Here is a 25,377-nt window from a genome sequence, read left to right as displayed (position 1 = left end):
ATCATAATCAGGTCTCCACTTCAATTCTTAGTTTCCTTCCTGGTTTTTTTCAACCATTCTCACTACCTCCTACCCCAGTTTTTTAATTTTTAGGACTCTGCTTTCTCTTCATTCCTAGAACCTACTTTCACAGTACTACATCTCCTACATTCATCTCCTTTTTCATTCGTTTTTGTACATAATACTTCTTCCAAACCTAAGGTTTCTCTTCTCTAGTCCTTACTCCAAGAATATCTACCAGCCCATCTCTAGACTCCCAAACACATTCTTGACTACCTAATACCCAAGTGTTCTTCCTGTCCCTTTTCTCTACAGTTACTGGTTTCCAGAATCCTGTCCAATACTACAAATACCCTTCAAAACCAACGGCCTATTCAATTCTCTCTGCTTTCCAGCAATTACCTCGCCCATGTTCAACTCATTATGCTCTCTCCTACATTGAGATCCCTAATCTGGCACAAGCCATCCAACAACCTACAGTTCCAAAAGTCGATATCTTCAACACAGCCTTTCTTTCTATCTCTTCAACACCACATGGTTCCTCTGAAACATTTTAAGTGGCTACTATCAGTCCTTCGTTAATTCTGAGTCTTGTCAAACCAGTACATAGCTTCCATCAGACCTATTTGCCCAGCAAAAATCAATTGCCCAAATCTTCCTCCTTATGCTTCCCAGACAGACATTACCTCTGCAGCACTTCCAGTCACTAAACCCTATTCCTAGTCATTTCTCGATTTCTAAAGGCCATGGTCACTCTCTAAGATCCTCAGTCCTCATCACTCCTCTCTTCACGCCCTATCCTCATTTCTCATCACATTTCCTAGTATCCTTAACGGTCTTGGCTATGTTCTCCATCTTTCTTTACGGCTGTTCCCCAAGCTTTCTCAGTTTTTCCTAGTCACCCCCTAACACCCTGAATGTACCTCTTACCCCTTTAGGAGCTCTCTCTAGAACCTTCTGCTCCCCAGGTCACACTTTTTCTTTCTCCAACCCGGCCTCAGGTGTCCTCTAGTTTCCTCAGCTTTTCTAATATTTAGTTCTCATAGTCTTCTTACTCCTCGCAAATTTTTCCTTAGTTGTTGCCCCTAAATCCCCTCAACTTTTCACTCAGTCATCTTCATTACCCCCCCCACACCTTTATCACCGCTCTACTCCCTCTCTTCAAACCTTTTCCATCCCTTCTTCTGGAGGTGCTTCTTACATGTCTTAAATTACCTTCTCGGCTTCCTCAATCTTTGCTTTATTCCCTCTCCCTTCAATACTATTTGTCCTCCAATTTCCATCGACTTGGCGCCTCCCCTAGTGCCCAAATCTGCCTTCTACTCCATCTAAACGTCTCCAGGCCGCCACCAACATTCTCCCCTATCCTTAAGCCTCCCTTTCCGTGCAGCATTAAACGCCCAGAGGCACGATTCTCCAATGGCCTGGGCCTGGCCTCTAGGGAGAAGGGGTACGGGTCACGTACCCCATTCGCATCTTGGCTCCGCTCTGACTGCCCCCGCTGCCGGGTAGAGGGGGGCGAGAGGGCAGGCGGCCGAGTTGCATGCTCTTCTCGAGGGCCGACATGAAGGGGAGGCCGCAGGTAGTCAAACAGGAGCCGAAGCTTCGTCCCACGCTAAGTGCGGCCCAACAGATCACAGCTCGCTCCCCCACGGACGCCCAGTCGCTTTTGGACAGCACCCAGCCACCGGCAGCACCGCCTACCGCCCACCGGCTCCGTAAACTCCACCCCCTCTTCTCAGGCGCTTCCACCGGAAGTGCGCAACAGCGCTCCACAAAGAAAGCTGGGTAACGAAGTCTGAGGAGCCTTCAGACCCCAAGCGGGAAATCTTAACGACTCTCGCCGGAAAGAGAAGCGCTCCTAAGGCAATGCACCCTGGGCAATGAAGTCCTCAAAGGGCATATCCCTTTGCGCTTGCGCAGCTAGAAGAGACAGCGTCCAACCCCGCAGAGGTAGGGTAGCAAAGCATCCTGGGTGTTGTAGTCTATTGGCGGTAAGGAGTCTTGGCGCCTTCTCTTCTCTCAGACTCCCAGAGACTGTTAGAGGAAAATCAGCTTCTTCCTGCCTCCCAGGCTACCCAGCGGCGCCGGTTGCCGAGAAACGCAGGCGCGGTGGGAAGGGATGGCGGGAGGCTACGGCTTAGATGCTGGGGCCGGAGTTGAGTTGGTGAAGAAGAGCTCCTCCTCGTCATGAAACAACGAAAAGGCCAAGGGCCTGGGGGCGGTCGTGGCCGCAAGAAAAGAGGTAACCTGAGCGACCAGAGTTTGAAAAAGCGTAATAGGGCGGAGTCTGGGGAGCAGAGTGTTAGGAATTCTAGGGAGACCTCCACACGCTCCTGTAAAAACAAACAAAAAAAAATGAAAAGGGACAGAGGAAGGAGAATAACCAGGGAATGAGAAGGTTAAAAGAGAGGGCAATTGGCCATCCAACGAATGGAATGGAAATAGGTCTGGCGTGGGGGGCAAACTGGACGAATAAATGGAGAGAGGTGAAGGCCAAAAGGGTACAAGGAGGATGCTTCTAGAGGAAGGGAACAAAAAAATTCTAGAAAAATTTTTTAACTTTTTGGAAATTGAGATATAATTGACATATAACATTGTTAGTTTCAGGTGTACAACATAATGATTGGATATTTGTATATATTGTGAAATGATCATAAGTCTAGTTAGCATCCATCACCATACATAGTTAAATGAATTTTTTTTCTTGTGATGAGAACTTTTAAGATCTACTCTTTTAGCAACTTTCAAATACACTATAGACTACTACTAACTGTAGTTATCGTGGTGTACATTACATCCCCATGGCTTAGGAGCGTTTTTGATAACAGTTAAACGTGTGTGTGTGGGGGGGGGGACTGGACGCGGAGGGGTATACCTTTAGTGGCCCATATAGGGCTGCAAGATACATAAGTTGGAGAGAGAAGTATGTCAGGAATCCTAATAGGCAAGAGTCACACTTTGTACATTAATCCCCAAGAACTAGCATGAAGCAGAACTCAGTAAATGTTAGTTGAATGAGTGAAGCATGAAACAGTCATGAAACATGAAGGGCTACAGGTGAGAGTTGGGAAAGATAGCTGTGGAGGACAGAGGAAGAAAGAGTGCGGAGTGACATGGTGTGGTTGGTAGGGTTGGAGTGGCAATAAGGGCATGAGGATCTCTGAAGGATTTGAGATGATGAAAGAGAGTGTAGCAAGCGGATCTTATCAGATGAGTATGCTCCAGGCGAAACAAGCTCACCAAGAGAGCAGGGAAATGTTAGCTGCAGGAGGAATAGTCACCCTAGGAACCCAAGGCAGATCAGGAAACTGGAAATTGAATCTCTGCAGCGCTACCTCAAAAAGCAAAACAAAACGAACAGACAAAACCCATCATGTTACTGCCTTTTTTTTACATTATATGAAAAGAGGTATAGTGATGGCCATTAGGTTGAGGACTGAAGCTGCAGTCTGGGAATGAATTTTATTGGGTTGTCGGAAAAGTCATGACATATTTTTTCTATGTTTTTCTTTGCAAAAATGTGTCATGACTTTTCCGACAACCCGCTAAGCTGTTTAAAGTTAATTACCAGCAAGTTTTGAGGCAGTGTCATTCCTGCTAGGAATGATGGGAGGATATGAGAAACATAGAAGTGGTTAATGCAGTGCTCCCCTATGTCAAACCAGTCAAGCACATTTGGTTAATAGGAGGAAAGTCAAACTAGAAATAACAAGAATGCCCTACTCACTATACCATATACATATGCAGTAATGCTCATGTATACACCTGTATGTAATTTTTATATTGAAGCTAGCTATCCATAAAGGTTATAGTGGGTCTTTTCTCCAATCTAGAGAGCACAGAGAGTGTATATTTTCTTCTTGTGAGGCCTGACCACTCCCCAAAGGAAAAGTCAGAGGAATAGAAATGTATGTGTAATATACTCGTAAGAATGTTTTCTTAAATCTCTCAGCCTTGGTTAGAAGATACATTAAAGGAAAGTTTTATAGAAAGACATGATTAATTGCCTCATTTATATTTTATTATCTGTCTGAAAGCCAATAAATATTATGAACCCAGCATTGTTCTGTAAATAGTGCAGAATCTGAAGATGATAATCTCTGTCCTAATTGACTGTGTGATGTTAGCAGCAAAGAAAAGATAGACAATTTAAGGTGGTCTTTACTGCAATGCTGAGTTGTATGGTATAGACGTAATCATTTGAGAGTTGAGTAAAGGGAGTTCTAAATTTAGTGATGGTTTTAAAGTAAGAGAGTTAGGTAAAGATAACATCTTAAGGACTGTGGACTTTGCAATAATCAGAACAGCAGTACTTGGAAGAAAAACTTCAACTACTTCAGAGATTTTAAAAACCTGTCATTGTATTTGTATTTTTCAAGTGGTATCTTTCAATTAAGGAGTTTATATTAGCGTGTCTTAAGTTGTTATGTACTTGAAATAACTGGAATCAAATCCTATATACTAAGTATTTTTATCAGGGTGGTTAAGTGATCATATAGGTTATTCTTTGGTTTACTAGTTACTTCTCATGTATTAGAATAGGTAGAATAAGCCTGCTCTGTAGATACTAATGTGTTTTTGTGTGCTTTCATTAAAAAAACATGATATGTTTTCTATGTTTTGTCTACATTTTTACTTGGTGTTCTTGGATTCCTCCCCAGGTTTGAGTGACATTCCTCCATCTACAAGCCTGCCACCTCTGGTTGAAGGTCAGCTACGCTGCTTTCTGAAACTTACTGTTAGTAAAGTCATATGGAAGATTGCAAAGCCTCCCTCTTGTGTACTTGTCCGAGTGAGATGGTGGGGAGAAACATCAGATGGAACCCTCTTTTGTCCCAGGGACACATTGCAGACTGAACCAAAAGCTGTGAGAACAACTACACGTTATGCTATTCGCTGTGGTCCAAAGCAATTTACCTCTTATCTAACAGGTATGTTTTTGTTTTATCATCTCACTGCAGGCCTCATAAGCATGTGGTTATGTTGTTAGCATAGGAACTGTTGTGTATGTAGTGTCTGTGACATTGTTAATTATTGGGAGTCAAAGAGGTTTTATAATAGCCATCATTTATTGAGAGTATACTATGTACTAGCAGTTGATACATATTGTTTCTAATCCTTAATAACCCTGCAAGATAGGTGTTTTCTGTGTTTTATAGATAATAAAACAGGTTCAGAGAGATGGAATGAATATTCTCTAAGGTTACACAGCTGATAAGTGGCAAAACTAGGATTTGAACCCACTTCTGTCTGAAACCAGAACTTGTACTTTTCACCACATCGTGCTTAAGGAATAACTTTAGTCTCTGCTCTGGGACTTACATTATGCTCAAGGAAAGAGGATATAGATATAAAACTCACTACTAGTACAAGATAATACATGCTAGATGCCAAATGAATGGTTTAGTGAGTTAGTACTACAGGTTTTTGAAGAAGGGAAGGATTGGTCTACAGCAGGGGTGTCAAACTCAATTAAAACATGGGCCATTTGGTGCAATAGGCAAGATTCACGCGGGCCACATCACATTTACAAATTTTGTTAAATTTATATTCTGAAGTGAGGATTCGGGAATATGGATAGGATAATTAAAACACTATATAATTGCTTTTATTTAAATATTTATTTTCTTTAATGTATTTATAAAACTAAAATTATTCTTTTTTACCCGAGTGCTCTTTTTAACCTTTTTGCTATTGGGATCTGTTTACATTACATGACACTGAGAGTGGCAGACATATCGCTTCCAAACGTCACAGGAACTGAGTCAGCACGTTTATACACGCCCACAGGCCCCCAGGAAAGGCACTGGGCCACATGTATACTCGTCTTCAGTAGTTAAAGGGTTAATGAAGGAATTGTGTATAGGTATTGCCTCGATCTCCCCTAAGCGCTATTTTCTTCATAACAATTTTTTCTATTTTTATTTTATTTCAGAGCATCGCGGTCACAAAAAATTGCCTCGAGGGCCGCATGCGGCCCGCGGGCCACCAGTTTGACACCCCTGGTCTACAGGGACCCAGGAGTCAAAATTTATTCATTTCTGTTCAAGGAAAGCATTCTAAATGTACTGTTATTTCTCTACTCAGGTCAAGCTTTCACATAAACATATTTTGGATGGTGGAGTTATTTATCAAATCAATATTGTTCAAGTCAGTAAAAATTAAGCATTTATCACATAAACATTGTTGGGCTAAGAATACTGGAGAGTCAAGGTGAATTAAAGATTAACCTGTCCTTATGAAGCTTATAGTCTATCAAGAAAAAAATTTTGAAGACATCAAAATGTAAAGAACTAAAACTTCAGTCATTCAAAAAATATATATTGAACATTTAGCCACTGTAGGAATTGCAAATATGAATGAAAAAAATCATAATGGTGTCTAATTTTAACTAAATTCACACAGAAGTTTAGTTATAATAGTGGGTAGAAAGTGATAAGTGCTATTAAAAGCTACCCATAGGCACTCTGGGTACTATAAACCTAAAACTTAAATCCTCAGGTGGTATTTTTATATAATTTAACAAACAAAGAGTGATTAGACTTTTTTTTTTTTAATTGGGGAATTGGGGAGGAGGACCAGCCAAGTTGTTGTTCTTCAATCTTAGTTGTGGAGGGCGCCAGTCGCCATCTGGCTGTCCGTCAGCAGCTCATGGCCTCTAAGCTCAAGGTGCTGTGTACAGTCTTAGTTGCGGGTGGGTGTAGCCACCATTCCATGGGGGAGTCCAACCAGCAGCCTTGTTAAGAGCGCACGCTCTATCCACTGAGCCATACAGGCAGCAGCTCAGCTCAAGGTGCTGAGCTCAGGCTTAGTTGCCAGTTGGGCATAGCCATCATCTCATGTGGGAGTCAAACCGGCAGCCTTGTTGTTAAGAGCACACACTCTATCCACTGAGCCATCCGGGAGGCAGCTCAGCTCAAGTTACCGAGTTCAGTCTTAGCTACGCCCACCATCGAACAGGCAGTCTTGTTAGGAGCATGCGCTCTCACCAGCTGAGCCATCCTGCCACCTGTTGGCAGCTCAGTGACAACTCAGCTTAGGCGCAGTGTCACTGGCCCATGTGGGAATCGAACCAGCAGCCCTGTTGCTCAGAGGCTGCTCTCTTAAGCTAATTCTTAATCAACTGAGCTACTTGGCTGGCCCTAGAAATTTTTCAATAAGAGAGAAGATACCTATTAATATGATAATTAACAGGTCAGACATTTATTCAAGCATCCTGTGGTAAAAGAAAGAATGCATTACACTTGGCATCTGAACTTTAGGTTGGTGTTATCAGTTGTGGAATTTTGGGAAAGTCCCTTCCCATTTCTGTTGCCCCTTTGTCCTCATCTGTAAAATGGGACCAAATAGTTGCCCTTTCACCTTGCTTTTTTATGAAGAAGCAGACTGGTTAAATGAGAAGAGCATGGGTTTTGAAGTCAAACAATCTTGAATTTGAACTCTGGCTTCAGAATTGGATAGCTTTATGATGCTGGAAGATTCCTTAAGATCTTGGGGCCTAAGTTTCTATTAGTTAAATGAGGATAATAGCAGTTACCTGGTAGGAATTATTGTGAAGACTAAATGAAAACAATTTTGTAAAGTGATCGGTCCAGTACCTAGCACATTGTAGGTGTGAGTTTTATAAAAATATAAAGTCTTGGGTACTGTGGGGGTATCCAGAGATCTTAAATGTAGTCTCTGATCAAAAGGAACTTAAAGATTTGTTGAAAAAAAACAATACTGACATATATGAAACAGTAGTGAGCGATGCCAAACAGTATGTAATTAAATGGCTGATTAGTTGGTACATATGAATATGCCAGGAAATTAACAAGGGCTAAGCTTATCTTAAGTTAGTAGGAAACCAGAATCCTACTTCTGTTCTGCACTAACTTGCTGTTTGACTTTTGAACAATCCATTTCATCTTCCTGGGCCTGAATTTTCCCATTGGTAAATTGAGGGCGATAGCCTCCAAATGGGCCAGTACTCAAAGTTCATGATTCTAGTTAGGCAAGAAGCCTGGGAGAAGGTTGCATTTGAATAGGAGACAGATGAGGTGAACCTTGCGAGTGGTGGCCCTGCTGTGGACATGAGTATGATATGTTTATTAGAAAATGAAGACAAAAGATCAAACATTAGTTCACATGAGTTTATTCTCTAACTGAAAACTTGGAAAAAGTTTAACTATTACTTAAGATATGTGGTATTTGTTTTATTATACATTTATGTACTCTTTCATATGTGAAGTACAGATAACTCATTTAAGAGAAAATAAAATGTGTAAAGTAAGCTAATGAATATATTGTTACATGTTAGCATAAAACATGACTAGGTCCAGGTTGGAAAGAGAGAGGCAGTAAAACAGAGATTGTATGAATTCCTCAGATAAAAATAATATCAAGGAACAAGCAAAAATGTATAGCATTTTACAGTTCATAAAATGCTTTCAAGGCCATCATCCTATTTGATTTTTAAAATGACTGTGTGAAGTAAGTAGGGTGGTTTGTTTTATTCATTTCTTTGTATCTATTTCATCTTATTCTGAACAGAAGTTAGGGTAATTACAAAAACATGGTAAGTACTCCGATTTTTTTTTTATTAGTGAGAAAATTTTTACATTTTAAATCTTTAAGATCTTTTGCGTTAAGGAGAGTGAAAATACAGTAGGAAGAATAAGAGGAAGCCACTGAAGTGCTAGAATGCATGCTTTGAGGCCCTGTACATTTGCAGTTGGTGTTTAGCCTTTTCTAGGTGATGAATTTGAGTTTGAATTAAAAGTGACTTACCCAAGGCCACCCTTACACCAACCCTAATTTCAAGGATGCCTCTGCTATAGTATCCTGCCTCAGGAGATAGAGGGATTATAGGATTCTGAGGTGTGCCTCATACTCTCTTCTGACATCTTTCTTCCCTTATCCTTTATCTAGTCACTGAAAATAGCAGCCATGAAAATGTTTGGAGCTTGGGAAGGTTAGAGGAGAAACTGAGAAAAGTTTGGTACTTCTTTGAGCTTCACCACTTGATTTTTGCTTCTCTTTTATCAAATAGGATTCAATTAGTAGGAATATGAAAGACAGTGGAGGTGAAAAGTATGTTGGACAATAGGGATTCTAATTCCACAGCAAAAGTGAAGGATAGAGGTCAGAAGCCTATTAAGAATTAAGTTTTTCCCCCTAGAAGTAATGAATAATGAAGCAGCATGGTGTAGTGTACTTTATAGTAGACTGAACTGGGTGTCAGCCCAGTTTTGTCACTTTAAAGCTGGGTGAACTTAGGAGTGTTACGTGACCTCTCTGAGCCTCAATCCTCAAATGGGGACAGAAATAACTGTATCATAGAGTTGTTAAGAAAATTAATAGATATGGAAGAGCCTGGCTATTAGTAAATAACCAATAAATGTTGGTACACTTATTCTGCATATGCACATCATTTTATAGTCTACAAAGCACTTTTACATTTATTAGCTCATATGAGTTTCAGATTATTTCCATGAGTAGGTACGACAGGGACTGTGATAAGTAATTTGCCTGAAGTCCTATAACAACCATTGAGCAACTGCCTTGTGAGAGGACACTGCTAGGTGTTTTACTTGCACTACCTCCATTCCTCTCACAGCCATGATGTAGGCATTATGGTGCCTGTTTAACAGACAAGTGTAGCTTGTGAGGTAGCTTGTGAATATTGGAGCTATGACACAATTACCTGTCTTCTACTTATACGTCCTATGCTCTTTTCACTGCAGTATTGAACAAATGGTGAAAATGAACCATTTTCTCAGCTTTAGTTAGAAAATAATTCAGAAGTTACACTGCCCTGAAATAATTTCAGATTTCTATGCATGCATTAAATTTCTGCTGCTGTAAATTATGGCCATGAAGGTGTTAAGTCTAAGTGACTAATTAAAGAATAGAGTTAAGGAGTTTATTTTCATTCTTCTTGGTTCCAAGTACTCTCAGTATTTCAATGCTCCAGATATAATCAAGAAGTAAGCAATTAGATACTCCTGGGAGGCAGGGACCAACCATTTCATCTGTATAAGAGAAGCCCTTTGTCCAATCCAAAATTAGAAATGGTGAGAATAAAAGAACTGAGATTGTTGCCTTTATATTTCAAAAGCAAAGCCTGAGTTCTTGCCAAATATGTTTAAAAAAACAAACCTGTTTTAAAGGTATTTTCCTTATCAAATACTTGATATGCTAAATATTTTTATTCAATGTAATTTTTTTCTCCATGTGAGATATTTGTCATTTTTCTCTAAAACTTTATTGTTCATATGATTTTGAGTTCATCTCTCTCTTCCCCTCACCCCAAATGATATGGTAAGTGCATGGTTTATTTGTAAATAAAATAAAATTTTTATGTAAAAAAGTTTTCTAATGTATACTCCTCTGTCCAGTTCCAAAAATAAATAAATGAATAATATCTGCATATCCTGTAATTGTTTCTGATTAGATATGGCTGTGCTGGTGCTGGAAGTAATCACCAAACTTGATCACCTTCCAATTGGTAGAGTTCAAATCAGTGGATTAGCCAAGCTTTCTCCAATTTATCACATCAATGGATTTTTTACCATTATTTCACCAACATCTAAGAAACTTGGAGAACTCCAGGTAAAAAAAGTTTTAATCTTTGCTGCATAGAATAAAACTTTTAGGGCACAAGTAGTTGAGTTTGTTTGTAGAATGGATAGGTACATGACTCCCATATACCATGCTCATTCCCACTTCATACTTTTGTTCGTGTTTTCACCGAAAGACTGTAACACACCTTTGTTTCCCACTTACCCAAATCCTCTTAGTGCTTTACTGCCCATCTCAAGTTCCAAGAGTTGTTCACAGCTTCTGCTGTGCTCATTTGCTGTCATTTTTATTAAATTCATAACATTAATTACATAATCATTCATAATTAGTTATAATCCTACATAGTCTCCAAAATTATGTATTAGTAGTCTCCCTTTAATTCCCCTTCCTTTTAGTTTCAAGATTCCTTGGACAGGACAATGTTTCTACTTTCTTTGTTTTTCCCACAGCTCCTAACATAGCACCAAACAATAATTGCTTATTTGACTCATGTCAGTGGTGTCTTTGATGTATTCATTCACTGACCCAGCCTACATTGTTTTCATAAACTATGTGCTGCTAACTTAGGATTCAGAGATAAGAGATGGTCTTTTCATTTTTTTTTCAAAATCATGTAGGAAGAAACAGAAAAGAACTACAAGTAGAAGGCTGTGTGATATACAGTATGGTATAGATATGTACAGGATGGTGGGAAAGGACATAGAAGGGCCCCTTTCTGAGGGGAGACTATGGAAGTGCTTCCTAGAGAATTCTGAATATTCTAATCCCTTAGTAATTTTGTGAGTTTTATACCTTGTCAAATGTATTACAAAAATACATATAGAAATTTAAACAGGTATATAAGAAGATAGTTCAAAAAAGATGAGGAAAGAACATATAACATTATCATACGTAAGAACCTATTATAAAATCGAAGAAGTAGAAATAACAATTAAAGATTTTTGTTTCCCTGGTAACTGGCAGTGAAAAGAGGGAGAGGTGGTGTGATCTAATGAAAATGGCACGAGACTTGGACATGGAGAAATTAGTTACAAAAACAACTCTGGTGTTCACTTATACTCCCCGAGCTTCAGCACCCTATCATTTTAAATGATGATACTACAACTTTTATCTCATAGCATTGTTGCAGAGATTAAATTACATGAAAAGATATGGAAACACTTAACATGATGCTTAGGCACGTAACAAGGACTTGCCAAACTTACTTGGATTTGAGAGTATAGTATTGAGAGTGGGTAGCAGAATTGAGAAGTTTGTTGACACAGTTTTAGAACCAGGCGTTGGCAAACTTTGCCCAGTGGACCAAATCTGCCAGATCTTCTGATTTTTCAAGAGAAGCCAGAAATCCAAAATGTTACATAAAATCTGATTTTTTAAAGCATTAAATAATTAGAAAAAAATTTTTAGTGCTGTGTTAACCAGCGTAAGTCTGAAAACTAGTCATACTAATATGCTCTGTCTTATACTGATAGATGTTATAGATGTAGTAGATGATTGTGGGCAGCTCAGTGCTGGAGAGCCTAAAGATATTGAGAGAAGACTGATGAGTGTTTTGAAGGTTGTGCTACTATGGGTGTGAGAATCATGTTATTTGGGCTTCAGAAGAGATGTGATATATTTAGGTGACGGAATGATGGTCTGGAGCTGGCACCAGAAAGGAGTACGTTAACCTCCCTCACCCTGGCTAGTGAAAGAAGTAGTTTCCATTGGAGAAGACTGGGGAAATGGGGACATTTTAAGAAAGAAATGTTCAGTTAAAGTGGTAAAGTAGTTTATATAATAGAAGTTCTACAGGGCTCAGTGAAGGGAAGTTAGCAGAGGAGTGAGCACAAGGGTGAACCGTGATTGAGGAGGAGCCTGCCTGAGGAGGACAGTAAGGACCATCTGGGCGATGAACGCAGGAGTATGTTGGGTACATTACGTGGAAGCAGAGGGATTAGCAGTGAAAATCCCTTGGACTGGTAGGAATTGCTGGAATGATGTTCTGTTTTATACCTCCAAAGCTTGACTCGTGCTCTTCCCTCTGCCTGGAATGTTTTACCTCAGCCCCCCTCAGCCTTATCTGTCTCATTCATATTTAAGATTCTCAACTCAGATGTTTATATTTAGCTCCTGGAAACCATCCCTGGCACTCCTTCCTCACCTCTTCCCCAAGCTCCAAGCCCTCTTTTGTGTTCCCATAACACCCAGTACACATCCTTATTTCATCACTCACCATTTTGTATTAAAATTACTTCTTTTTAAGTTCCCCACCAAGATACTGATCTCTTAGGTCAGGTTTCCTGTTTTATCTCTTTGCGTCAGGCAGATGACAGCACAGAGCCTGGCACTAAGCCAGTATCAACAAATATTTGTTAACTGAGCAGAGGGGCTAGGCCAGCACCTATGTTTTGATTGTAAGATGGGTATGGCAGGTACATGAACTTTCTTCTTTCCTCAACTGCCACTGAAAGAAGAAAGTCCAGGTACCTGCCATACCCAATTCCGGCCTTTTGGCAAGTGATGAATGGCAAGGGAACACTTTCCGACATTTCCATTTGGGCAGCCAGGATTTTATGTGATGCTGTAACAGTGATCACTGCACAGTGTCTGCCCCACTGCATTCCTGTCGTTTGTGTTTGTAGAAAATCTTGATGATGAATAGATTTTATGTTACCTGGTTCATGAAAAAACTCTTAATCAAGACCCAAGTGTGTTTTATTGCGTCTGTGCCTTGGCAGTTTCTCTGTGCAAATTATTCCATTGACCTTCGCAGAGACACCCTAAAGCATCCAACTGCAATCTTTCCTTTTTGTTTTAGGCCATTCATCATCATTTGATTCTCTTTGGTTGCTTAAGCAGGTCCGTCTGCTTTCTCTGCCATTGTAACTGAACTTTCAATACCACTATTCTTTTCATCTGGAGTATATTCTTTCTTCTGTAAAGTTTTGCTTGAGGCTTTATTTTATTTTTTATTCTTCCATTAGGCTTTTCTCCATTAGGCTCTTCAGAGGAGAGCCTTTTAATAGAGAACTTGAACTCACAGGAATGAGATGATAAAGGAAACTGCAAATGACTACTTTTCATCTTAGTGTTCCTCGCTCTTCATGCTGCCTTATCCCTAGCATAGAACGAGGGCCTTATTTTTCTCAAATACGTGTAACTAACAATAAGGATACTTTCTTTTATTGGTCAGGCCATTAGGCATTATTGGGTATACTAGACTTATATACTATTGTGCTAATTGTCCACAGAAAAATGAATAAGACAGTCAGTCCATGCCTTCAAGGAATTCATAATCTAATTAGGATGAAAACAAACAGCAAGTTACAAACACCTCCTATAAGCCTCTGCCTTTTTTTTTTTTTAATCTTTACAGTAGGGTAATATAATTTTCGAGTTATATCTTCATAGGAACTTCTCTATGTGAAGAACTTAACACAGTTTCTAGCCTATAGTAAAGTGTTCAATAAATGGTGGTTATATTGATGGCTAGATACAGCATAAGTAGAATCATGAAGCAGGGAGTGGCCATGACATCTCTACATAAACACAAGTTTACACAGAGGAAGTAATGCTGAGGAAATTGCATATACAAAGGCATCAGGTAATGAGATACAAGGTACATTGAGAGAACCCTAAATAATTGGTGTATCTAGGAGCAAGGGATGAGGCTTCTGAGGTAGACAGAAATTTGAACTTGATCTTGTAAGGAATGGGAGCCATCAATTTCTAGTAAGCAAGGAGCCTTAGAATTAATCAATACCAAAGAAAATTTCTGATATATTACATGTTTCTTTCAGGTCTCACTTGCCCTGGAGCCTCTGTCAGAAACTTATGACAGCTATAACCCTCTTCCTACCACTGACATGACAGAAAAGGTGCTTTTATCTGAGCAGGGATTCAGAGAATATACTAAACCCAGCAATATCCAGTTTCTAGTTCCATCAAGGCCTCAGAGGATACCTACCACGCAAACTGATGGAAAAGAGTTAGCAGCCAATAGCAGTAGATCAACCACTCCGAGGTAATTACCACACCGAATACCAGTCAGTCTGTCAGCTAAGTCCCACTGTACTCATACTTTCTGTCTTTCATTTGTGATTGGGAAAAAGACTAAAGGTAGTCAGTCACTCATTCAGGAAATAAGTATTAAGTACCTACCCACTGTGTTCCTCGTCTAGTACCAAGTGCTGGGCATAGAAATTAATAAAATGCAATTCCTGTTTTTGAGGACTGCTTACAATCTAGTGGGGGAGGGGGTGGCAACATACAGGTACATAAGTGTGACTAAGTCACACTTATGATATGATAGATGTCCTTAAGGGAAGAGGGAAAAGGCAATATTTTGTGAAACAATGCAGTAAGAGAAATAGATTTTGATTTTAAATAATTATGAAGCATTTGCTTTGTATCAGGTTAGCACTGAGCTCTTTATTTTATTGTCTCACTTTAGCCATAACCACACAGTAGTAGGTAAAGCATCTACTGTTTATTTCATTTGGAAGATGAAAAACAGATTTATAAAGTCGAAGCTACTCTGTCTCTGACAAAGTGGAATGTTACCAAAATGGATAATAAACTGCTGATGTTCTTCTTTGTTTTAAAACAGGGGGAAAGACCACTTGTACTTTGCAGAGAACTCTGATACGATAAAGGACTCCTTTTTTGGACTACAGCACCATCTTAATTCAGGGCAGAGTTTAGAGTCTATGACTCTGAAAGGCAAAGCCCCACAGAGGCAGATGTCCCTTCTCAACAGCTCTGAGTTCCAGCCTCAAATCAGGTCAGCTGCCAAGAGTCGCAGTGATTCATGCATTCTTTCTTCAAACAATCCCCCTACCAAGGACCTGCTTTCGGGTATGTATATATTTGTGAACTGAGACTGAGCTATGTTTATTGGGGTTACTCTGCTCCTTAGCCAGCCTACAAAGAGAACCAACCAAGACTTCCCTTTGAACTAAATAGCTAAATAAAAAGAGTCATCTTACTAGAGTCCAAAACTTCTTACCATTTGAAGACAGCTCTATTAAACGACTAAGTTACTTCTAAATAGCAGGTGCTTATAATTGTATGTTTAGGGAAGGAACCATTTCAAATGAACCTGGATATGGGGGAAAGCCCTTATCACAGAAAAATATTAGTCCTTATTTTTTCCCAAATAATTCAAGGCAAGTAAGGTTTTTGTCTCATCATCAGCATTTACTTGTATGACTGTTCAGAAGGTAGCACCAATCCGTCTCACATTCTGAAAACTATTGGTCTCAGGGTGGAAACAATCAGTGCGCAGCAACTGCTGATCTTAAGCCTGGGAATTAAGTACGATTTGCAGCCAAACAGTAGAGAGGAGTCAGTTTACCGGCGTAAGGGCTTAGACTGAAACAAAAAAGCAAGTAGAAACTGGATCAGATTACCTAATGTTAGGGGATGTATTATAAAAGCAAATGAGGTACCTTATATTACATGTTATGGTCAACTATATATCTTGGTGACATCAAGGGCATGATAGGAATTTGTCTGCATTCTCACCAGTAAAATTTCCACAGTAGAATATCTGCAGCATTAATAGAAAAATCTTTTAAATAATTATTTGGGCACATAATTTACGTTAGTAAGGGTATTTTTTTAATGAAGAAAAACATTCTGTTTATGTTTTCTCAACTGAAATGTCTATGATCCCCTATTTTTAAAAACATACTCTGATTATAATCTATTAATTTTCATCTTCAGTGCAACCCTAGACTACATTAACAAGAAAGAAAATTGTCCCACTGTACTCAGCACTTGTCAGCTCACACCTGGAATATTATGTGTAGAAATGGGCATCAAACTTTGAGAAAGATATTTGCACACTCATTAAGCAGTTATTTATTCAGCACTTGTCAAATGCCTGACACTCTTCTAGGTGTCAGGGATACAGCAATTTAAATTAAAGAAAAAACAAAAACACCCTGCCAACTCCTGCTTTATGGATATTATATTCTAGATGGGAAGACCAACAATAAACTAGGTAAATAGGTATGGGGTGTTAGGTGATGATAATGGCATTGGAAAATGTGAAGCAAGGAAGGTGAGAAGAGGGGATGTTAGTTTTACATAGGTTGACAAAGGAATGCCTCATTAAGAAGATAACATTAAAGATCTAAAGAAGATGAGTTCCTTCTAAGAGTAATGAGGCTGGTGAAGGTCCCACCAAGAGATATTTAGCCTCAAGAAAACAGCTACCATGCATTGAGCATTCATTATGTGCTTGCAACTATGGCAAGTGCCTTATACACATAATCTTAAAAAAAAAAAAAAAAGTGAAGCAGGGATTATCCCCATTTTAGACTCCTTTTTTTTTTTTTTTTAGCTGAGCCATCCTGCCACCTGTTGGCAGCTCAGCTCGGGCCGGACTCGAACCGTTGTTGCTCAGAGCTCAAACCTTTGAGCGCGCTCTTAACCAACTGAGCCACTCAGCAAGCCCTGTCATCCCCATTTTAAAATGAAGACACAGGCTTAGAGTTAGGTAGGTGCTGCCCTGTCAAAGAGGGCAGCTGCTCCTCAGCTCCAGCTCGTTATTGTCTTAGACTCTAAGGCAGAGTCTTCTGCCTTATCATATTGTAAGTTCATTGTGTACCTAGGCCTGCTTCTTTTTTTTACTTTTTTTTTTAAAAATCAAAGCTGTGCTGGCCAGCTGTTCAAGCCAAACAAAATATGCCAGGTACAACCCGTGGTCTGCCAGTGTGCAACCCCTTCCATAAGAGTTACTAGGATCAATGGGTTTAAAGTTAAAGCAAGACAGGTTGTGACTCTGTTCATAGTCTGACCTGTACAAAATGAGAAAGGACAACTTCAAGAGGTAGTGAATTCTGTATCACTGGAAATAGTCAAGCACAGGTTGGATAACCTCCTGATGGAACTCTTACAGATTAGATTACCGTATTTCCCCATGTATAAGACACTCCCATGTATAAGACGCACCTTAATTTTGGGGCCTGAAATTTGAAAAAAAGTGTATTCCATAAAGTTATTGAACTCAAGTTTTATTCATCATAAAATTCATACAACTCCTCATCACTGTGAAAACTCCCAACCATTAACTTGTTCTCATCTGTGTCTGATGACAAATCACTGTCTTCATATATTGCCTCGTCCTCAGCAGGAAATGCTAGTAAAAAAAAATCTACAACCACTGTATAAAATGCACCCAGTTTTTAGACCCCAAATTTTTTTAAAAAGGGTTCATCTTATACATGGGGAAATACAGTAAATCGTCAAGTAGACTGATAGGATCATTGAAGGTCCCTTCCAACTACAAGGTTATGGAGGACTAAGATTAAGTGGGCGACTTTAGTAAGTAGGTCTAGAGCCAAGGTCATGGGAGGGATATAATTTTCTTCCTGGTCTTTGGGGGTTTTTTTGTTTGTTTTTTTTATTGGGGAATTGGGGGAGGGGAACAGCGTTGGGGAATCAGGGAAGAAGAACAGACAAGTTGCTGTCCTTTTGTTCTTCAGTCTAGTTGTGGAGAAGTCGCTTCACTGGCCCATGTTGGTATTATCATTGCGCTCTTCCCTGGGTGAGGCAGATCAGTCGCCGGCCACTGGACGGCTGCTAACGGCAGCTCAGGCCAGCTGCCGGCCAGCCCCGTTGCAGCCTACGCCATCGCTGGCAACATACAGCCCGGCTCCAGGTCAAGCTGTTGTTCACCGTCTTAGCTGCAAAGGGCGCAGTGTCACTGGCCCTCGTGTGGGATCCAAAGCGGGGTCCTGCTGCTCAGAGCTGGCGTCCCAAGCCAACTCTTTTTTTTTTTTTTAAAGATTTTATTGGGGAATTGAGGGAGGCGAACAGACAAGTTGCTGTCCTTTTGTTCTTCAGTCTAGTTGTGGAGGACGTTGCTTCACTGGCCCATGTTGATATCATTGCGCTCTGCCCGGGTGAGGCAGATTGGTCGCCCTCCACTGGATGGCCGCTCACGGCAGCTCTTGGCAGCTCACGTTGGCTGTCGGCCGCTCACGGTAGCTTTGCCGCAGCCCACTGCAGCCTCACGGCAGCCCAGCTCCAGGTCAAGCTGTTGTTCACCATCTTAGCTGTAGAGCGCACAGCATCACTGGCCCTAATGTGGGATCCGAACCGGGACTCTGCTGCTCAGAGCTGATGTCCCAAGCCAGCTCTTAACCAACGGGCCATTCGGCCAGCCCCCAAGCCAACTCTTAACCAACGCGCCACTCGGCCAGCCCCTTTTTGGTCTTTCTTAATGTACTGACATCATACCAGAAAAGGGGGTACAGAGCTGAATTAGTCAACCAGCTAGTATTTATGAAAAATGAGCTATATATCCTGCTTCTAAGACTTGGGGGTTTCCAATAGATAGCAAGGAGTTCTAACAAAGCCAGAATTTTGATACCTCCCTGTGTTTAGCAGGAGTTGTGCCCGTGACTTGTAGGAAGTAAACAAGGGAAACATTTGTCCCGAACTCACCTGAGTGCCCTTCCATTGTGTTCAGGAAATGATTATTGAATTTAGGAGCAGAAAGATGCCATGACAGCCCTTATAGTGCAGGTACCAGCTTTCTCTTGAGATGGGGGAATAAGATGTTTTTGTTGCCATGCCTTGGACTTTAGAGAAGCTTTTCCAAGAATGGCTGTTTCAGTAATGAAACCATTTGGAGGCCAATGAATGGGCCACCTGTGCTCAGATTTGTCCAACTTGTTCCCCTTAATACTTATTTCCTTTTTAAAACAGGGTTTTGGAAAGTATCTTTTCAGTGTCTAGTTTGTGTCAGTCATTGTTTTGAACATTGGGGTTAGAATGATAAATAAGATACAGACCCTGACCTTAAAGAATTCAGTCTAGTAAAGGAAACAGACTCTAAAGCAGACACAGTACAAGATGTGTGATGCATGCAACAGTGGAAGTATTTATTAAAACATTTTATTAAATGCCTGATATGCACTGTACCAGGCAACAAGGATACAAAGACCAACAAGAGTCAATCCTTAGTCTAGAAGTTGATGGGGTGAGATGCACAGTTATTACACTGCATGATAAATTCTTTGATGGAATTAAATACCTGGATCTTTGAGAGCACAAAGGAAGTAATGTGTTTAAGGAATTGAAGATAGTTGAGTACGGTTAGATCATAAAGTACCAAGGCTGTTTATCTCTCTAGAAACATTTTGGGTATCAGTAGAAAAACTATTTTTCTGCATGGCCCTGAAGTCAAGTAAAGTTTATTATTGACATTGCTTGTCATTAGCTACGTTATTCATAAAGCATTTATTGAGTGTACCCATCTTATTAAAGAACTTTAAACCATATCAAATAAAGCCAAGTGCTAACTAGAAACTAAAAGAAGGGTTTCCTGTCAGAAAGCAAGTTTCTTTAGCCAAATTTCCAATGCTAACAGACTGTATTTTCCTCACCCTTTCTCATTGAATAAACAAGAAAACCATTTTCTGGCTGAATCCCAAAGAGACTTTTTTAAATTAAAACATACTTACAATGCATTCTGAATGGAATATCATGCAGCCATTATTTACATAGAAAAAGTTAATGCATATAGTTAAGTGAAAAAGCAGTTACAAAACAATATACATAATATATACCATTTTTGCAAAAAAAAATTTATATATAAAATACAGATGTATGTAGGTATGCGTAGATTAAAAAAACTACAGGCATACTTCAGAGATATTGTGGGCTCCATTGTAGACCACAATAAAGCAGGTATCTCAAAAAGCATGTTACATGAATTGTTTGGTTTCCCAGGGCATATAAAAGTTGTATTTGCACTATTCTGTAGTCTATTAAGTGTGTAATAGCATTATGTAAAAAAAATAATGTACTACATGCCTTAATTAAAAAATACTTTATTGCCCAAAAAATGCTAACCATCATCTAAGCCTTCAGTGAGTTGTAATCTTTTTGCTGGCGTAGGGTCTTGCCTTGATGTTGCTGGCTGCTGACTGATCAGGGTGGTGGTTGCTGAAGGTTGGGGTGTCTGTGGCAGTTTCTTAAAATAACACAACAATGAAGTTTGCCCCATCGATTAACTCTTCCTTTCACTTGAACACTTAGAGGCCATTGTAGCGTTATTAATTGGCTGTCCTGATTTTAGGAAATGAGTAGGCTTGAGAAGAGAAGAGAGATGGGGAACAACCGGTCAGTGGAATAGTCAGAACACACACAGCATTTATTGATTAAGTTTACCATCTTATATGGGCGTGGTTCATGGTTCCCCTAAAATAATTACAATAGTAACATCAAAGACCACTGATCACAGATAACAAAAATAATAGTAATTAAAAAGTTTGAAATATTGCAAGAATTACCAAAATGTGACACAGAGACAAATGCTGTTGGAAAAACAGCTCCCCTTTTTGAGGTCTGCGACGAAGTAGGTGAAGCCACCCCAAGAGCCAGAGCTGTCGTATCCCTTCCTGTTCCATTTCCGGTTGCAGTCAACAAAGGCTGTTCAGACCATGAAAAAGGAAAAATGGCCCCAATAGACTTGCTCAACATAGGGTTGTCATAAACCTTCAATTTGTAAAAAATGCAGCATCTGTGAAACCCAATAAAGCAAAGTACAATAAAATGAGGTATGCCTATATAAGGAATATATTGAAATGTTAACAATCAGTATTCTTGGGTGTGGCATTATTAGGTATATTAGTTTCCTATTGCTGCATAACAAATTACCACAAACTTAATGGCTTAAAACAATACCCATTTAGTAACTCACAGTTCTGTGGATCAGAAGTCCAGCAAGGTATGGTTGGGTTTTCTGCTTAGGGTGTCACAGGCTAAAATCAAGGTGTCAGCCAAGCTAAATTCTCTTCTGGAAGCTCTAGGGGCAAATTCTTTCCCAAGGTCATTCATGTTGACAGAATTCTGTTCCTTGCAGTTGCCTGACTGAGGTCCCATTTCATTGCTGGCTGTCAGCCAGGAGCCATTCTCAGCTCCTAGGAGCTGAGAATTTTTGTCACGTGGCTCCCTCCATCTCCAAGATGACAGTTATACATTAAATCCTTTACATGCTTCAAATCACTGAATTCATATCCTGCAAACAGCCAGAGAAAACACTGTAAAAGGCCTGGGCCTGCCTGTACTCTCCCTATCTTAAGGTTGACTGATTTGGACCCATGATGTCATCTGCAAAATCCCTTCAAACAATGCCTAGATGAGTGAGTGAGTCTCTGGGAGAAAATATATGTATCCCAGAGGCTGGGGAATCTTTGGGGGTGAGTGGGAGCTATCTTAGGATTCTGTCTGCCACAATCATGATCTTTATTTTCTTTTGGTTTGGTTATATTTTCACATTACACATTGAACATGTGATATTTCAGGGTATTTTGTTGTTGTTGTTGTTAACCTATAATTTGTGCTCTTTATACTAACAAATATTAGATGTTTGTGGATCTGTTTAGCTAGTTTTTTTCTTCTTGGCCTGACCATCATATCTTCTTTATTTATAGAAGCTATAAAACTCTAGACTAAGAGAGATGGTCACTTGGTGTCTAGTCTCACTTACCTTCTAAGCAACTGTGGAACCTCAAGAAAATAATACTTCCCAGTGTTTCTTGGAATAATGCCACTGGTCCTAAGCCTTTAAAAAGAAGTCTAAGAACTGAAGTAGTGTCATATATAGTATAGTGGTTAAAATCTTAGGATGTAGGGTCATCCTGGTTATACAGCTACTGCATATAAATTGCCTCAATTGTTTTCGCCTAGAAAATGAAGAGAATAGTAGTACCTATCTCAGAGGATTGTTGGGAGGATTATATTTATACAGCATACTTAGAATAGTGCCCAGCACATGGTAAGGGTTCAGTAAGTGTTATCTGCTATACTTGTTGTTACTTAGGGATGGGATCAATTTTACCTATCAGAAAGTCTGAAGACTTTATCCTGACTTTTCTATTACCCTGCTATATGATCTTAGACAAGTCATAGAAATTGTGTGGCATTCTGTTCTTCATCCATAAAACTATAAATTTGGAAGAGATTATCACTATGGCTCCTAAAAGTTTAACTGGTATAGTTGTTCATGTTTCTTGGCTACTAGTGATATTAAAACTTACAAATAATAAGAGAAATCAATAAAATATGTGGATACAAAAATAATATATACACGTTACTATCTGTATTATGTACAAACAACAGTTGGCAGAGTCAATGCATGTGTATAATGACTTCTATAAAGAGGTCAGTTTCTTTGGAATAGCCTTTATCCACTGCTGTAATATTATACTAGCATCTAAAACAGTCCACATAACAGAAGCTCTAAATATTTGCTATAAAATGAATGACCTCAAGGAATTCCCAAGCTAGTGGGCAAGGCAGATAAATGAGCCATTACAGTACACTGTGGTGAGTCCTATGATAGAAGCAAAGGTGCTAAATATTGCAAGTATTTCTGTTGGATTTTAGATTTTCTGTGTTCTACTTTTGCCCTTCTCAGCTCTGTTGGAACAAGGCAATAAACTACGTAATGCCATGGTGGTTTCTGCAATGAAATCAAGCCCAGATACTAGCATGTTGTTGGGTGAAGTTCATTCTCCTGTGAAGAAAGACTTTCTTAGACCATCAACACAGTAAGTTACGGGATACATATGAACCCCAACAGTTTATTTCTTAATAGTGGCTACATGTGTTTTTGTCAAGTTATGGACTAAGTAATTTTGAAAGTGTTCAGCACACAATTCTTGATGTGGTAGAAAAGAAGCCTAAACTAGGAGTTAAGATACTCAAATTCTAGAACTACTACTGGCACTTAACTAAATACATAAATAGCTAAATTCTTTGTTCCCTCTGAACTGGCATGTATATGACTTGTACATAAAATGGAGATATTCTCACTTACAGAAATGAGATTCTAACGTAGGAAAGGGCTTTGTAAATTGTGAAGTTTTATGTTATTTAAGGTAGTTACGTCGAAAGTATGTTCAGTTTTCCCTGTGAACCATCTCTTAGCTCAGCTAATTTTGATTTAGATTTTTTCCATATGTTAGCCACTCAGAAAGTATTTTTTTTCCACACCTTAGAATCAAAGCCTTATCTAAGAATCAATTTAAAGACCACATTGAAGATCACCTCCTCCCTCTGAATGAGACTATACTGTGGAAACAGGACACAAAAGCTGATACCAGAGCCATACAGCTGCTATTGGGCAGGTAAGAGCCCTCAACTAGCTTTCTTTCTTTTAAATTCTTCCTCCAGCTCATTGTGTACATAGTTAACAGATTTATCTTCGTGAAGTAATACTTCCTTGGAAAAACCAAGTCATCCCCTTGCTTACTTATTGCCTATTAAATAGAAATCATTATTCGTTACCCACTATATAAAAATCTCATCTTTAGCCTTTTATTCTTAGCCCTCACTTACAGAATGGTATCCAATCCTTTCCATTCACATCTTCCAACTCTATCTCCAACACCAGTGTTAGTAGGGTATAGTGTAAAGAGCATGGATTTTTATACAAACACAAGCTGGAATTCAGGAGTCTGTCTCCTATTACCTATGGGGTTTGCACAATTAGGCAGGGAGGGAGGGGAGTAAAAGGGTTCCAAATTGGAAAGGAAGAAGTAAAACTGTCTGTATTCACAGATTATATAATATAGCATATAGGAAATCCTAAATAATCTAAAAACAATTAGAATTAATAAACAAATTCAGGAAGATTGCAGGATACAAGATCAATATACAAAAATCAGTTGTATTTTTACATACTTGCAATGAGTAATCCAAAAATGAAATTAAGAAACAATTGATTTACAGTAACATTGATAAGAATAAAATACTTAGGAATAAATTTAACAAAAATGCAAAGCATTAACTCTGAAAACTGCAAAACACTGTTGAAGGAAGTTGAAGAAGACCTAAAAATTAGAGAAAAAAATCCCATGTCTGTGATTCATTGCAATCCGTATCAGAATCACAGCTGACTTCTCTATGGAGTTCTAAAATTCCTATGAAATTGCAAGGGACCCAGGCTAGCCAAAACAATTTTGAAAAAGAAAAAAATAGGAGGATTCACACTTCCTGGTTTTTAAACTTAAAAAACAACAATAATCAAGTCAGTTTGGTACTGGCATAAGAGCAGACATTTAAATCATTGGAAATAGTCTAAAAATGAGCCCATGTGTCTATGGCCAACTGATACTCAACAAGGGTATTAAGACCATTCAATAAATAAGTCTTTTCAACAAATGATGCTGGGACAACTGGCTAGCCATGCATGAAAAAATGAAGTTGGACCCTTCAAACTGTGTATAAAAATTAACTCAAAATGGATCCAATAGCTAAACAAAAGAACTAAAACTGTAAAACTCTTAGAAGAAAACATAGAGGTAAATTTTTATGACCTTAGAGCTGGGAAAGGATTTTTAGTTATGACACCAATAGCACAAGCAACAAAAAGAAATAATCTAGACTTAATCAAAAATAAAAATGTGTGTGCTTCAAAGGAAGTATTAAGAAAGTGAAGGGGAAAAAAAAGTGAAGAGATGATGACAGAATGGGAAAAAATATTTATAAATCTTGTATCTGATAAAGGACTTATATCTTAGAATATATAAAGAACCCACACAACTTAATAATTAAGGGACAGATAACCCAATTAAAAATATGAGCAAAGGGCCGGATGAGTGGCGCGTTGGTTAGGAGTTGGCTTGGGACTCCAGCTCTGAGCAGCAGGGCCCCCGTTCGGATCCCACATGAGGGCCAGTGACACTGTGCCCTCTACAGGTAAGATGGTGAACAACAGCTTGACCTGGAGCTGGGCTGCAGTGTGGCTGGCCAGCAGTGGGCGTGAGCTGCCATGAGCCGTCGTGAGCAGCCGTCCAATGGCTG

At 39.3% G+C, this 25,377-nt stretch overlaps 2 protein-coding genes and 1 long non-coding RNA gene across 5 annotated transcripts in view; 1 reads left to right on the top strand and 2 right to left on the bottom strand.

Annotated features, from left to right (window-relative positions):
• Positions 1-1,703, bottom strand: part of PPME1 (protein phosphatase methylesterase 1) — a 65,132-nt gene extending 63,429 nt beyond the window's left edge. The window contains exon 1 of the mRNA XM_019649326.1: positions 1,466-1,703. Coding sequence (XP_019504871.1) covers positions 1,466-1,566 — 101 coding nt within the window. The 5' untranslated portion in view covers positions 1,567-1,703. The remainder of the gene's footprint in view (positions 1-1,465) is intronic.
• A 166-nt stretch (positions 1,704-1,869) lies between these two features.
• C2CD3 (C2 domain containing 3 centriole elongation regulator) overlaps positions 1,870-25,377 on the top strand; it is a 117,073-nt gene continuing 93,565 nt past the window's right edge. For 2 of the 3 annotated variants that reach the window (XM_019649338.1, XM_019649339.1), the window contains exons 1-7: positions 1,870-2,245; positions 4,665-4,934; positions 10,439-10,596; positions 14,349-14,572; positions 15,158-15,405; positions 22,988-23,120; positions 23,571-23,699. In XM_019649338.1, the coding sequence (XP_019504883.1) occupies positions 2,191-2,245; positions 4,665-4,934; positions 10,439-10,596; positions 14,349-14,572; positions 15,158-15,405; positions 22,988-23,120; positions 23,571-23,699 (1,217 nt within the window). In that variant the 5' untranslated portion in view covers positions 1,870-2,190. Of the gene's footprint in view, positions 2,246-4,664; positions 4,935-10,438; positions 10,597-14,348; positions 14,573-15,157; positions 15,406-22,987; positions 23,121-23,570; positions 23,700-25,377 lie in introns of those variants that run through there. The other variant, XM_019649340.1, reaches the window with a different exon arrangement.
• LOC109386325 (uncharacterized) lies at positions 20,558-21,454 on the bottom strand. Its single transcript, XR_002124773.1, has 3 exons — positions 21,269-21,454; positions 20,859-21,088; positions 20,558-20,656 (listed from the first exon to the last, which is right to left on the bottom strand). It is a non-coding gene; the product is annotated as an uncharacterized LOC109386325 (long non-coding RNA).

The sequence above is a fragment of the Hipposideros armiger genome, unplaced genomic scaffold, assembly GCF_001890085.2.
Source record: "Hipposideros armiger isolate ML-2016 unplaced genomic scaffold, ASM189008v1 scaffold_132, whole genome shotgun sequence".
Lineage (NCBI taxonomy): Eukaryota > Metazoa > Chordata > Mammalia > Chiroptera > Hipposideridae > Hipposideros > Hipposideros armiger.
This window is presented reverse-complemented; position numbering and strand designations above follow the sequence as displayed.